The sequence below is a fragment of the Sus scrofa genome, chromosome 2, assembly GCF_054392235.1.
Source record: "Sus scrofa isolate SSC_HxYL_T2T_F1_AM1 chromosome 2, Sscrofa_HxYL_maternal_Yorkshire_Landrace_v2.0, whole genome shotgun sequence".
In the NCBI taxonomy this organism is placed as follows: domain Eukaryota; kingdom Metazoa; phylum Chordata; class Mammalia; order Artiodactyla; family Suidae; genus Sus; species Sus scrofa.
Window position 1 is genome coordinate 97667506 of NC_139384.1, and position 12626 is coordinate 97680131.

Below are 12626 nucleotides of genomic sequence, written 5' to 3' on the forward strand. Positions count from 1 at the left end.
AACATTAATTTTTAAATATCACATCACTAAATCTCCACTGAGTTTATTTTTCAAATTCATTTATGTACCAAGCCTCAGTTTAATCAGGAAACTGGTCAAATGCCCTTGTGAAAATGTGATTAATTTCTTTGGAGCCCTGCCTGACAAAGTAGATGTTTTCTGTTCTTATTTTATGATCACTCTTCTTGCGCCCTTAATGATGAAAAGTGGGTAACAAAGCAGACAAAAGAAAGGCAAATAATTTTTTTAAAAAATTTTATATGGAAATTTCATTGTTCTTAAAAAATCTTCAGAAACTTTTATTGCACCTTTTAAGGACTATGATAAAATACAGCATTTATGGCAAAGATTCAGAAGGTATGGTTAAAAACTACTGTTAATTGGGAGTTCTCATTGTGGCTCTCAGTAACGAACCTGACTAGTATTTATGAGGATATGAGTTTGATCCCTGGCCTTGCTCAGTGGGTTAAGGATCCAGCGTTGCTGTGAGCTGTGGTGTAGGTCGCAGAGGTGGCTCAGATCCTGAGTTGCTGTGGTAGAGGACGGTAGCTGCAGTTCTGATTGGACCCCTAGCCTGGGAACTTCCATGTGCCACAGGTGCTTCCCTAAAAAGCAAATAAAGCAAACAAAGAAGCAAAACTACTGTTAATAAAGCAAGTAATAAAAAGAGCTTAGAAAAGCTGTTAGGTGAGTGAAAGAAATCTCTTCCTTCCATCTGTCTATGTATCCATCCGTCCATCTATCCATGCAATCATTTAGTCTTCACATTATGCCAATGCTGAGCTGGGTCTCAAGAATGTGAAAATATTCAAAAGTGTAGTGTGTGCCCCAGAAGGATATATAATCTAAAGGGCAACAAAGATGTGTCAAGAGGTACTATAGACATGGTTGATGCCCCAGGTCATATTTCTTTGGCCACCTCTGACTTGAGCTGACAGTAATCATGTAAATTGAAGCCTCACTACTAGTGTCCAGTGAAATTTACTGCCTCAGCCCTGAAGCTACTCTATTACGTATGCGCGTGCGTGCGTGCGCACGTGTGTGTGTGTGTGTGTGTGTGTGTTGAACGCTCCTGGGAAAATCCCAACCAATCTCCACTGTCACTGAGCCCCAATTGCCCACAGTTATAAATTGCTTAATAATTCTTCCTCTATTCGCTTTTCCTCCTTACCCGTCTCATCCTTCCTTCTCCCTCACTCTGGCTTCCTGGGAGCACCACCCAAATAAACTGTGTATAATCAGGTTCCTCATCACTTTTGCACAAGATCCAAAGGGCTGAACCCAATTCTTGGATTACCAATTCAAAGTAATAATATTTATAGATGATGAATATATAAACAGAGTTCTCTTGTTCTACAGAGGATGAAGAAACTAATTCCCTGGGTAGGAGTTGCCAGGAAAGATGATGGCAGAAGTCAAAGAAAAGAAGCAATTTGAAAGTGATAGATGAAAGATAAGGCTGTCCAATTTCTTTAAGTTCCATATGAGGTTTATAATTCTGAGATGATGTAATAGAGGCTACTTTGCATAGCTCCTGTTCTTTGCATTTCTTTATACTTTCCTGAGCCCTTCTGGGCTTTCTGGAGGAGTGAGTGATGAGACAAGTTGGAGCTAATGCCCAGTTCTCAGACTAAGCAGCTTTTAGAACTAAGAATAGGAACAGTTCTGTGCTTTGACCTTTGAAACCAACCCTTGACCAGGGATGATGCTTCTAAGTAGAAACATGTCAGGATAGATACCCAGGCTTGGTCCAGGGATAATGGTTGTGGTTGGGGATGGAAGGAGAGTTGGCTTACAACACTATGTGGTGGCTTTTTATTGTCTTGTTAACCAAGCTCCCAAGAGGATGTGTGCCAGGTTCCTTGAAAGAAGGGCTGTGAAAATGTAAAGAGAGGGTCAAAAGAAAAAGCTGTGACTCACCATTGTTTTTTAAAAAAACAAACCCTAAAATCATGAGAACTTCCCTGTGGAAGGTCCATCTCCCAGGAGAACCCAGTACCTTGGCTAAGACCTTTAAAGAATATGAGGTTTGAGAAATCCCTATGGTGTTTCTGGGAGGAATGATGTCCTGCCTCAGCTCTATGGGCTAAAACCATGCAAGAACCATCCAAGCTCCTGAGGATACACATTGGGAGAAGCCGACTATGCAGCTGGCTAGGTAAGCATGAGTTATGATGGCATGCTTAATGACCAACAAGATTATGCCACTTCTTTGAAAAAAAATAATCTTTCCATTTAGGCAGTAAAATGAAGCCAAATGTAGAAAGGAAGGACAAACAGTACAAACTCTCAGATATGAGGCTTCTATTTCTCAAAATAGCATTTTTTTTTTTTTTTTTTGAGACTGCATGGAAATTCCCAGGCTAGGGGTTGATTCAGAGCTGCAGCTGCCAGCTTACACCACAGCCACAGCCACGTGGGATCTGAGCTGTGTCTGTGACCTACACCACAGCTCACAGCAACGCTGGATCCTTAATTCACTGAGCAAGGCCAGGGATCAAACCCATGTCCTCATGGATACTAGTCAGGTTCGTTAACTTTGAGCCACAATGGGGACTTCTTAAAATAATTCTTAAAAGAACCCTCACATTCATTTCACCTGAGCTTCCGTTTTCTCATTTGTGAAATGGAGATAATAATACTTAACCTCCTGCAGGTATGTTGCATTTGAGAAAATGTCTGTGGAGCCTCCAAAACCTCAGTGCCTGAAAAATGCCAGGCATTAAAGAAATTTTAGCTGTCTCTGCTCTCTTTTCTCATGAGGTAAAGAAGAGAATAGCCACTTTAAATCAATCTCAATCTGATTTCTTTCTTCAAATTCTCAGCATTAAAGTAGTGGGAGAACCTGAAACAACCTTAAAGGCCTGATAATCAGATTTGAGGTATTTCTTTTGGGAGATCAGAAAATGGGTTAGATTGCTGTGATTATTTCTTGTCTTACAAGAGTCCCCTGAAAATATATGCCTAATTTGCAATCTAAGACTTATAAACTGTCCTTACTTAGAAGATTTTTATGAAATTGTGTATACATTAGGTGATATCAAGTCTGATTATATAATTCATGGTTCATGACAAAACCAAATCAGTTTTCTGAAAAAGTACCTAGAAAAAAATAACAGTAGTCTTTCTGTCTGTTCACACAGGAACAAATTGAATATCCAAAGTAGTCACACGACTTTAATTCTTCTTTTACCATTTTGCTATGTTTATATGTTACTATATATATAACTATAATTATATATAGCTGTACCTATATATTTTATCACTACTATATAATTTATGACATATCATATATCATATAATTTTCTGTACTTATATAGTTCATTATAACACTATTTTGCTTTTGAAAATAGTATTTTAGGAGTTCCCATTGTGGCTCAGTGGAAACAAATCTGACTAGCATCCATTAGGACACAGGTTCGATCCCTGGCCTTACTCAATGGGTTTAGGATCTGGTGTTGCCCTGAGCTGTGGTGTAGGTCACAGACATGGCTTGGATCTGGCATAGGCTGGCAGCTATAGCTCTGATTCGACCCCTAGCCAGGGAGCCTCCATAAGCTGTGGGTGCGGCCCTAAAAAAAAGACAAAATAAAAATAGTATTTTAAATATGGTTACTGGTAAATGCCTCCTTAATATTTAAGTATACATGTATGTGTCATGTGTGTACATAATGTATATACACGCGCAGTACTGGCTGTCTCGTAAAATGAGGATAATTTCATAACATTCTTTTTTTAAAAATTGAAGTATGGTTGATGTACAAAGTTGTGTTAGTTTCTGCTGCACAGCAAAGTGATTCGGTTTTGCATACATACATATACACACATTTTTAAATTCTTTTCCATTATGGTTTATCTCAGGATATTGAATATATTTCCCTGTACTATACAGTAAGCCTTGTTATTTATCCACTCTATATATAATAGTTTGCATCTCCTAATCCCAAACCTCCACTCTGTTACTCCCCCATCCCCTTGGCAACCATAAATCTGTTCTCTATATCTGTGAGTCTGTTTCTGTTTCACAGATAAGTTCATTTGTGTCATATTTTAGATTCCGCATATAAGTCACCATGATGTTCTTATGCAGATTATTCTAGGTAATGAAATGAGCGCTACAGTTAGTTCTTGCATCTCATTGGCTCATACCATTTGAGATGTTTCCATGGTCTTTCTATGAAGTCACCGTTTAGAATTCAGATTTCCAGGCCAGAAAACTTTCTCATAGGAGCTGCATAATTATGTTTGTATTGACTACTAAAATGCTTACTCTTAATTTTATATTTGGACTTACTCTGACCAAAGATGTTAAGTGGCAATTTCTTTTATAAGCTCAGACATTTTAACAGTAAACACAATTATCTCTTGAGTACCTTTGAGCAAGATGCTGTGCTAGGGTCTGTAAATACTGTAAAGATGGAATTTCTCCCTGCCTTCAGAAGCTCACATCATGGAGTGAGATAGGTGCATTCATTCATTCCAAATATTGAGAGCTACCATTTGTGCTGGGCATGTACTAACAATTTTATACCCATAAGAGATGGTATATTATGAGTTCCATAACATAGATACAGAATTGTTTAGATACTGTGGGAAAGGGCAGACAAGTTTGGATTAGGGATAGCCAGTAAGGAATTACTCAGGGAATGTTATTTGAAACTGGCCATGAAGGATTGATTGGACTTTGACAAGTGGACATTCTTGGTAGGAGGGACTCTGTGTGCATATATAATCACAGGTAAACTGAGACTCAAAACCTACATTTATTGGAGTTCCCGTTGTGGTGCAGTGGAAATGAATCCAACCAGTATCCATGAGGATGCAGGTTCGATCCCTGGCCCCACTCAGTGGGCCAAGGTGCCAGAGCTGTGATGTAGGTCACAGATGTGGCTCAGATCCTGCATTGCTGTGGCTCTGGTGTAGGCTGGCAGCTATAGCTCTGATTGGACCCCTAGCCTGGGAACTTCCAAATGCCACATGTGCAGACCTAAAAAGCAAAACAACAACAACAATCCACTTATTTTTGTTGAGTTTATTGTATTTCCATAGTACACAGTAATTTTAGTCAATGAATCATAAAAGAATGGCACTATGATATAATTTTCTGAAGGATACTCAGACCATAGAGCCTCTTGAACAGCATATAATCACGTGGGAATTGTGTATACTTTAGAGATAGCTGGTTGGGTGGGGTTTATCTTGGTAGTGAGACTGGGAGGCAGGGAACTGGATAATGGGTGATGATCTGAATGTATCTATGGGTCTCATGAGGCTATAATCAAGGTGTCAACAGGGTTGGTTGGGTTCTTTTTTGGACACTCTCAAGGAGAAGTGTTTTTTTGCTCATTTATATTGTTGGCAGAATTTATCCTCACGGTTTTAGGACTCATGTTTTTATTTCTTTGTTGGCTGTCAGCTGAAGACCATTTCCTCCTTCCAAAGGCCACATACATGTTTGGGTTCACGAACCCCTTCCTCCATCATCAAAACCAGCAACACTGCCGCTTTCCTCTTCCACTTCTAAGGACTCATGTAATTCCTTTGGGCCAATGTGGATAATCTCCCCATCTCAAAGTCCTTAACCATAAGCATATCTGTAAGTTTCCTCTTGCCATGTAAGGTGACAGAGTCACAGGTTCCAGGGATTAGAGTGTCCGCATCTTTGGGGACCATTATTAGGCCTACTATACAGTACCTGCATTTCCTCTGAGGTCTCCTCAAAGTGCAGCCAGTGGCAGAACAGAGGGCTATATTTGCTCCTGTTAGTATGTGGTGTGTATCAGTAGCTGCAGTCAGAGCAGCACAGCTGGAGACTGAGGCCATGCAGAAGATGATGGATTTCAATTTTAACCCATTAATGAACCCAGAGTCCCATGAAACTTTTGAGGCAAGGAATGCAAATTCCTACCTTGACATTTTCTCTACATTCACCCGCTATCCGCTAGCTAATATAGAAAACATGGAATTCAGACTATAGCCCCTGCCCAAAGGATACACAAATTCAAGTTGTCTGATTGAGGGAGAGCCAGCATGATGATGGTGCGAAGTATCTCCTAAAAAAAGAATGAGGTAGGGAGCAGTGAGCCACTGGCACAGATTAATGGAATGTTAAAGCTGTTCAAAAGATCTGAGATATCACTTAGTCTTGTGCTGGGCCTTCTAGGAAGTTTCTTGGGAAGAGACCCTCCCTTACAGCTCATTCACTGCTTTATTCCCAACATCTCAAATATTGTGCACCACTAAGTAGGTGCTCAGTAAATACTTGTTGACTGACTGGTATGTAATCTCAGGTCAGAGAGGTGAATTGATATGATCAAGGTCACACAGCTGGTTTATGTTGGAGATGGGTATAGGAACAAGTTTTGATTTCTCATTCTTTGTTCTATCAAACTGAGGTGGCCACTCCTAGAAAATGAACTGCTCCAGCAAATGAAGTCTCCTCTATGCTTTTCTTTCTGCCTTGCACATAGTATTTCTTCTTCTTATATGAAGTATATAGAAGTCTATCAACCCAGTCTATCAATTTAATGTCTGAAATGTGAATCAAGAGACCTGAGTTCTGTTCCTAGTTCCTTTATTCACTTCCTTTGTAACTGAGGCAAATGACTTAACGTATTCAAACTTAGTTTCTTCTTCGGTCATGAGAGTGGCTAAAGGGCCTTTCATGTCTCGTGATTCTAAAGTTCATGAAAGCTACTAATAAGAAAGGTCACTTGTGGACTGTAGGTCTGAATATCCTCATATCAGTCTTATATCAGTCGTCTTCTTCTTCTTTTTTTTTTTTTTGGCTATGCCCATAGCATGCAGAAGTTCCCAGACCAGGGATCACACTTCTGCTATGACAATGACAACCCCAGATCCTTAACCTGCTGAACCACCAGGGAACTGCTATGTTAGTGTTCCTGAAGTGCAGTCAGCCTATCACCTCTATCAGAATCACCTTGGATCCTTTATTTTAAAAAAATTTTTTTTAATAGTTGATTTACATTATTCTGTCAATTTCTGCCGTGCAGCAAAGTGACCCAGTCATACATCTATACACATTCTCTCATACTATCTTTCATCATGTTCTGTCGCAAGTGATTGGACATAGTTCCCTGTGCTATACAGCAGGACCTCATTGTCTATCCATTCTAAATGTAACAGTTTGCATCTATGAACCCTGAACTCTCAGTGCATCAACTGGGAGTCCTTTAAATCTGCTGATCTTGTAATTGTTGAAAAGAATAAATTAGATGCATAGTTGTTGATTTGGAGGGATTTCCATTAGGCTATGCTTCCCAACCCCTTTCACCTTTATAGTTACAGTACACATAAAAAGTGATAATATTTATGTGGTGTACTAGTGTAAGAAACCTTAAACTATCTCTTTGCCAGTGCACATCTTGCTTATCTGCTACTGAGTGAGAAAAATACGTTGCAGAAAAAGAAAAATGATCCTTGTTTTCTAATAGTAAAAAATAAAAAAATTTGAAAAGGTGAAAACATTAGTATGTATGCTATGAATCCATTTATGCATTTTTGGTAAAGGAATATATTTATATATAAAGGCATTCTAAAATAAAATTAAAAATGCAGATCCAGGGCTCCTACCTTAGATCCTGTAAAGCCAAATCTCAGGGATAGGAGATATGGAGAAGTGGGTGTCTGCATCATTAACAAATATGCTAAGTGACTCTAACAATACCGTCTGTAAATCTTTGGGTTACATGCTAATATCATTAGCTGTAAATGAACCATAGATGGAGATACCCAGGCGGCAATGTAAGCTCAGCTGGTCGTCATTGTCTTGGAACCTAGTAGATGCATAATAAATAGCTGCAGATTATTTGAGTCACTTGGAGGACAAGTGGAGGGCATGAGGGCTGAAGTGGGGCGAGAAACCAATCAGCTGGGCAAGGTCAAGCTCAGGAAGTGGGTAGCACATGTAGTATCAGAATTGGGATTTGCACCAAACACATGTTTTGAGCACTCTGCTATAAACTATACTCCCGGCAGCTGCTGAGGATAGGACAGCAACGACAATAGATTGTTTGCTCTTTTTTCATATCCACAATCTTGCAGCCCTGCCATCATCAGTCTGGTCTGCTGTTACTCATTAGCTGACACTCCTCCTAGTAGGCTGCCTAGGACCAGCTTGTCATATATCCCAACCCGAATCCCGCCAAAGAGAGTTGATAGCAAATGTGGTTTTTGCCTATCACCTCCAACTAGTGTTTTCACAGTGGGGAGAGACTATTTCCCAGGTGACTTCGCAAAGTGCAGGAAAGCCAAGAAGACTAACTCTAGTTCCTTCCAAGTCTTAGGCCCCTACCAAGTGAAAATAATTCTGGCTTTTTGTAGCTTTATCTGCTGTTTTGCTGTTAGTGCAAAAAGATGAGAGGATGCAAAAGCGATGTCTTCTCAAGTTCAGGGGTGGGCCAAATGAATGATACAAATAAATTCCTTACACATATACATTTTTCGGTGTTTTCTGGTGTTGGGTAGCGAACAGGAAAAAATCAGAGGCATATTATTTTGAGCCCGAGGGCTTCAAAGAAAACACAAAGGGCATCCTTTTGTCATTCATTAACATTAACTTGAGGGCCTTGATTTCTGGACCTGTGCTACCCCACAGTCATTTCCGGCGAAGGTGCCATTTTGCAGACTCCGGAGCACGGTAGCAAGAACTGGACCCTGGTACCTAATTTCTCTTTCCCAAACCTCCGCGGAGCTAGTCTGGATCGATAGCGCCAAGACAGGTTTCCGTGATTTAGCAACAACCTAGAGTATGGAAAAACCGGAAGACGGGAGGCTGGGATTCCCAGGTGGGGGTCAGGGGTGTGCCAAGACCGGACCCCAAGGGGCGTTATCTTTGGAGACTGAGGCGGAGATTTTCCAGTTCCTTGCGCCTCTCTGCCCCGGTTAAAAAGCCACACCTTCCCCAGGTGTGGCGTCTACGTCCCGGGCTACCTTCCCAACCTTGGGAAGTAAGGTCAGCGTACGTCTTTCTTGCTCAAAAGTACCACCTTTTTCCTAAGTCGCGCTCGGCACAGGGGCCGATTTTTAATTCATAATACAACCGAGTCCAGCCAGACGCTCGGCTCCTCCAGAGGCGGAATCAATGTTGGGCGCTGAGCACAAACCGCCTCTGCTCTCGGGTCCCTCCGCCCCTAGTTCCTATCCGGTCGTAGCTAAAGCCCGGAACGCTGGATTCCAGCCGGGAAGAACGGGACGGCGAACCAGGAGCTGCGCCGGCGGCCGGGAGCCCGCCGCACCGGGCATGCTCAGTGGCACGGCCGGCTGGGTGGCCTCGCGAGCTGCACCCGGATCTGCTCGGCGAAGGCGGCGGCGACGTGAGCGCGCAGGGGGGCGGCGGCCTCGCCTCGTCTCTCTTCTTTGCGCCTGGGTCGGGTGGGTGACGCCGAGCGCGAGATGTCGGATTTTGACAGTAACCCGTTTGCCGACCCGGATCTCAACAACCCCTTCAAGGTGAGCGTCGTCCCCAGCATCTCCCGCCGCCGCGATGCGTCGTTGTTTGTTTAAACCGACAAGTTCTTTGGTGCCCACTGCGCCTGCCACTCGGCCCCCCTCAGCCGCTTGGACAGGGGTTCCGGGCCATCGCACCCCTTTGGGGGGTCGTGCTTTGGCCCCCGCGTCACTCGTTTGGGGTCGGAGTGGAACCTGCTAAGCTCCCTATCCGGCCGGCCCTCCCCACGTCCCCGACTGGAGAGGGTCGTGCCCTGGCCCGGGAGTCGGGATTCCCGTGGCTTAGGCTTCCTGGTTTGCCTTTCGGGAGCAAGGAGGGTGAGAACCCAGAACAGGTGGAGTTGTCATCTGTCAGGCAAGTGTGACTGGCCGGACCGGGGCGGGGGCCAGGACGTGTCGGAGGGGGGCTCACTCTCGGGAGGGGTTGTCATGGGGATCCCAGGCGGCGGCGGCGAAGGGCGGCGTGGAGGAGAGGTGAGGGCATCGAGTACATTGCAGTTTAAAAAAAAAAAGAAAAGAAAAAAAAAAAGGGGGTTTTGTTTTTATTTTTTAAACTTGTGTTGCGCCCAGATACCACCAGCGGCGCTGCCATCCCTCCTCCCCACCATTTGCCTGAGGTTGAAGGTCCTGATATCAAAGCATAAGTTAAATATAAATAAAAGCACCTGGAAACAATAGTGCACGTGGACAATCGTCTTCCTACCTAACTGTTCTTAGTGAGGTAAACGACGGGATATTTTCCAAGCTCCTGGTGCGTCAGCTGTTTGCTGCACTGTGTGGAGGATACCATTTCCACGTGAGCTGCTTTCTTTCTGAGTCTACCTTTATCAACCCCAGCTATAGAAGAGCTTGGTATAGAAAGAGGCAGAGGAAAGTGGTTAAGATGTTCATTATCTGTGTTTAAATTAATGCAACATCTAAATAACTATCTTTTTAAAGTACCGCTCCAGGTTTCTTAATGAGTGCAGTTGCATAGCACGTGTAATGTGTTTCCAACTACTGGTTGAGTTTGGTTCACTTCCTCTGGATGTGTACAATAGTAACTTTAATTTGTGGTCCCTTCCAGCTTGATTTTACGTCTTTTTACTCCTGGTTTGATCTCTTAAGAATCTTGGAAGAGGAAAACATCCCTTTTTCTGATTGTTAGCTTGATAATTTCATAGAGGATTATCTTAATTAAATGATTCTGGTTATTACTGGTGACTTGATTCACTCCGAAGAAAAGCAGAATCGACTCTGTCACCTCTTCCTTTGCCTCTAATATCACTTGAGAAAATACCATACAACTGGCCTGAAACTTTGAGGTTTTAAAGATGATATGGTTGTACTTGGAGCAGAATCCCCACCCCACCCAGAAGTTTAGTATTTAGTATTTCGTCATCCCGCGTGGAAAATCGGATTATTCTTAAATCATAGGCGTTTTAAAAGAGACGTAACTTGCCAGATGGTGTTATTTTCGAATGTTTTGAAGGTATACCATTAAGAACCTGTTAGCTTTTCCTAATTCGGATAATTCATTGATGCTATCTATTCAGCATCTGACAGTTTGGCTGTTTTCTATTTAGTCATTCCATTTCCTGGCTCATTTTTATGTAGCTAGTTTTCTTGTTAGGGCAATACATTGTTGTCTTCTTAGCCCAGATTGCTCTTCTGTGACATCTGATGTTGCCATGGCACTTTCCTCTTCTGCCATAGGTAGGATTGCTTTAGTAATTCTAACCTCCAAAGTAGCTTTATTTAATTATTTTTTATGGCCTCACCTGCAGCATATACATGTTCCCGGGCCAATTGAAGCTTCATCTCTGACCTGCAGTTTGCCGCAATGCTGGATACTTAACCTGCTGTAGAAGGCCAGGGATTGAACCTGCATCCTCACAGAGAGCAATATCAGGTCCTCAACTCACTGAGCCACATGGGAACTCCCCAAAGTAACTTTAAATATTTATTTATTGTGGCGTAAACTTATAAATCTTTTTGTTTTTTATAATTGGATACACTTAGTGGACAATGATTATTCAGGTTCATAAAATGCTTCAAAGAATGATAAGGCCTGAAGAAGATTTGGTTGTACACATGCTCCTGTTTATAATCTTTCCCTATTTTTGGTGATTGTCACCACACTGTGTATCTGACCTTTTAACTTTCCATGTAAGTTCAACTGCCCTTCCTCTTCTCTCTTTTTTTTGGCCTTGCCGGTGGCATATGGAAGTTCCCAGGCCAGGGATTGTATTTGAACCACAGCAGTTACCTGAGCTACCACAGAGATAAGACCGGATCCTTAAACTGCTGTGCCACAGCGGAAACTCCTCCTTCCTCTTTTCTTAAGTAAAGCTTTACATTTATGGCATATTCTTTCTTCTTTCTACTCTTGGTTTCCTTCTATATAAATGTGATTTTTTAAAATGGCATTTCTGGTCCTCTCTACTTAAATATAAAAAGTGTCTAGGTTCATCTTTGTGTTATCTTTCTTTTAAATATGTTCTTCTTTTCAATATCTGAAATATTTCAGTATTCAAAAATAAAGTTCATATTTTCAAAATATTTATATCACATTTGGCAGCCATCCTCATTTCTTCCTGATGAAAAGCTGTTTGATTTCCATTGCTGACTCGTCCATTGTCTTAGATCTAGGTGTAGGTAGTGCAGAATTGGCATTAGAATTTAGATCATCTGATTCCTGGTTTATTGCTGATGGCACTGTATATGCTCCCTGTTTACATTTCAGATACCAGAATTCTTGTTTTGCATTTGGAGCTTGGACTTGAGGCTCTCGTGTAGTATTTTAAAGTTTTGGCTGAGGAGTTTAAAAAAAAAAAACAAAAAAAACCTGCCTTTGATCCTGGCCTTGTCATTGACCAGCTATGAAATCTTGAAAGTTACTTAGCCTCTCTATACTATTAGTTTACTATTTTGTAGAATGGAATAATAGTACCTTCTCCATAGAATTGTTGATGGTATTAGGTGAACATACATTTCATATATTGTAAGTGTTCAGTGCATGGTGGCTTTAATTAGATAATAAATAGTATTGTTAGTAATTCAAGAAACTGGATTTAATTATAGTTAACCATATTACTCTTAGCTTATAATTTAGTGAAGTTCATGTTCCCTTTGAATCTTCTAGAGTTCTAGTAGTTTGGCAGGTCCTGGCTGAGGAA

General features: G+C 41.7%; 1 protein-coding gene and 1 long non-coding RNA gene across 2 annotated transcripts in view; one reads left to right on the plus strand and one right to left on the minus strand.

The window, feature by feature from the left end:
- Positions 1 to 5017: 5017 nt before the first annotated feature.
- LOC146405599 (uncharacterized) lies at positions 5018 to 9878 on the minus strand. The gene is made up of 2 exons (XR_014838109.1): positions 7594 to 9878; positions 5018 to 6053 (listed from the first exon to the last, which is right to left on the minus strand). It is a non-coding gene; the product is annotated as an uncharacterized LOC146405599 (long non-coding RNA).
- SCAMP1 (secretory carrier membrane protein 1) overlaps positions 9283 to 12626 on the plus strand; it is a 102671-nt gene continuing 99327 nt past the window's right edge. Inside the window, 1 exon segment of the mRNA NM_214245.1 lies at positions 9283 to 9471. Coding sequence (NP_999410.1) covers positions 9415 to 9471 — 57 coding nt within the window. The 5' untranslated portion in view covers positions 9283 to 9414.